The sequence below is a fragment of the Chrysochloris asiatica genome, unplaced genomic scaffold (genome assembly GCF_000296735.1).
Source record: "Chrysochloris asiatica unplaced genomic scaffold, ChrAsi1.0 scaffold00554, whole genome shotgun sequence".
NCBI classification, from domain to species: domain Eukaryota; kingdom Metazoa; phylum Chordata; class Mammalia; order Afrosoricida; family Chrysochloridae; genus Chrysochloris; species Chrysochloris asiatica.
In genome coordinates this window covers 203,620-206,273 of record NW_006409072.1, presented here as the reverse complement: position 1 = coordinate 206,273, position 2,654 = coordinate 203,620, and the positions used below count along the sequence as shown (strand labels likewise).

Genomic DNA, 2,654 nt, shown 5'->3' with positions numbered 1-2,654 from the left:
AGTGATAAAAGTAGCCATTAAAAGGTCATTACCAGACCAAAGAATTATTGAAGGTAATCTTGCAAATGAAATCAGCACCAAAAGTGGACAGAAAGACAAAATTAATTCTTCTACTGGTGCGCAAATATTAAACTGCATGCAGATTTTTGAGAAGTCTGGAAAAGAATAGCTTTAAATCTCTCTTCAAAGAGTATGCTGGTCATTGGCTAATGAAAAGTTTTAACATTTATGGAATAATTCTTCTAGGTCAAGATGCCTAGAAGAGATCTACATTAATTCAATTAATACCAGGTACACTAGGCAGTAGCAAGTGATAGAAATTTATGCAAGCATGAGCATAAGATTATATAATATACTACTACAATGAAAATAAGTTACATAGATATTGTGAATAAAAGGTGGTTGTTGTTAAAGTGTCATTGAGTTTGTTCTGACTCATAGTGACCCTGTACAGGGTTTCTGAGGCTTTAACCCTTCTCAGGAGCAGAAAGTCTCATCTTTCTCCCATAGAGTGACTAGCTGGTTTGAACCATGGACCTTGAACACAAAAAGACAAGACAATTTAATATTATTTCCTAATAATTAATATCAATTAGATGGAATAAATTTGGATAATTGTAAAATCAGAAACATTCTTAGGCAAATTTTATTCACATATTGATTCTCTGTATATTTAGGATTTTTACCTCTACTTCTCTGGTCCCAACAAAGTTCTTAAGGATGCCTAACTCTACCACAGTGACTGAATTTCTGCTTACAAGATTTTCTGATGTATGGGAACTCAGAGTCTTGCACACTTTGATATTTCTACTGACCTACTTGGCAACACTGCTGGGGAACCTTCTCATTGTCACAGTAACCACCCTTGACCAGAGTCTTCACACCCCCATGTATTTCTTCCTTAGGAATTTGTCTTTCTTGGATATGTGCTACATTTCTGTCACTGTACCCCAGGCATGTATTATCTTTCTGCTAGACAGTACGGCAATCTCCATGGTTGGATGTGCAGCTCAGATCTTCCTTGTAGTTTTGTTTGCTTTTGTAGAGCTGCTTTTCCTCACTATTATGGCTCGTGACCGATATGTGGCTATTTGCCATCCCCTCCACTACCCTGTGATCATGAAACATCAAGTCTGTGTACAGTTGTCTCTGGCCTCCTTATTCAGTGGTGTGGTCTACTCAGGATTCCATACAAGCATGACATTCTCGCTTCCCTTCTGTCATTCAAACATTGTCCATCACTTCTTTTGTGACATTCCTGTTCTGCTAAAGCTTTCTTGCTCTGACACCTTCATGAATGAGCTTTTACTTTTTGTGTCTTCAATTGTGTTTGCAGGTGGCTGCTTTTCCTTAATCATCATGTCTTATGTTCGCATATTTTCTACTGTACTCAAGTTTCCAATCAGAGAGAGAAGAAAGGCTTTTGCCACATGTGTTCCACACATTCTTGTGGTGACTGTCTTTGTCAGCTCAGCTTCTGCTGTGTACATGAAGCCAACCTCCAATTCACCTACAATTCAGGACATGATCATTCCCGTGTTCTACTGTATAGTCCCTCCCTTATTAAATCCTATTATCTATAGTCTTCGGAACAAGCAGATCAAGGAGGCCATATGGAAAATCATGAGTAGAATGTTCTCTTCTGCAAAATGATGAGATAATTATTTCAAGACATTTTTCTTTGATGAGACACATTAAGAATACACCTAATGTAGCTTTCTTATCTATTTCCAAAATTGGTGAACTGACATGATTTGTTATTAACAGTAACTCTGCTATAGGTTAAGATAAAACTGTATATCTTTATGCTGATATGATTTGTAATATAAAAATTTACATTCCCTGCTACCTGATACAAAGTAATAAAGAATTAATTTTGAAATTGTTTGCAATAATTACAACAAGACTCATAAATACATTTAAAATATTGCATAATTTATGTAATACAGTGTATGTGATCTGGTGATAAAACAATATGAAATTTTTTCCTAAGTAAAAAATGAAGCACCTGTATGGGCAGTTTGTAGGAGAGAAAAATGATACCTTATGTTATATTATATTTAATAATTTTTTTGAAATAAAAACTATGCAGAAAACATGAATCATTTGTTTATATAGAAATCTTAGGGACAAAATTACTATTTGTTATTGCTGTGAGCCATTGAATAGATTATAGCTCTAGAACTGACCCACATGGTTTCCAAGGCTGCAGATGCTTATAGCCACATCTTTTTCCCATGTAACAGCTGATTGGTTGAAAACAAATTATTATTATTATTATTATTACTGTGTGTTGCTGTTGTTGTGGCTGTTAGTTGTTATTGGGTCTGTGTCAACTCAACAATCCTATAGTCAATAGAACAAAGAACAAAACACTGCCAGGTACTGTACCTGCCTCACAACTGTTACATTTGATCATATTGTTATAGCCACTGTGACAATTCATCTCATTGAGGGCATTTCTCTTTTTTGCTACTTTACCAAACTTTTTCTTCTTTAACAAGCATGATGTCCTTATTTCATACACTGGTTCATTCTGATAACATGTCCAAAGTGCATGAGATGAAGACTCACCATCCCACAGTTAAGAAACATTCGGTTGTACTTGTAAGACAGATTTGTTTGTTCTTCTGCAAATCCATTTTACTTTCAGT

The 2,654-nt window shown here is 35.3% G+C and overlaps 1 protein-coding gene across 1 annotated transcript; it reads left to right on the top strand.

Annotated features, from left to right (window-relative positions):
- Positions 1-720: 720 nt before the first annotated feature.
- Positions 721-1,653, top strand: LOC102814045 (olfactory receptor 14C36-like). The gene has a single exon (XM_006877671.1). The coding sequence runs from the start codon at positions 721-723 to the stop codon at positions 1,651-1,653; it is 933 nt and encodes a 310-aa protein (XP_006877733.1).
- The last annotated feature ends 1,001 nt before the right edge of the window (positions 1,654-2,654 follow it).

Bases quoted from the DNA above. Each gene is read 5' to 3' on its own strand.
- LOC102814045 (XM_006877671.1), top strand. From the start codon at position 721: ATGCCTAACTCTACCACAGTGACTGAATTTCTGCTTACAAGATTTTCT.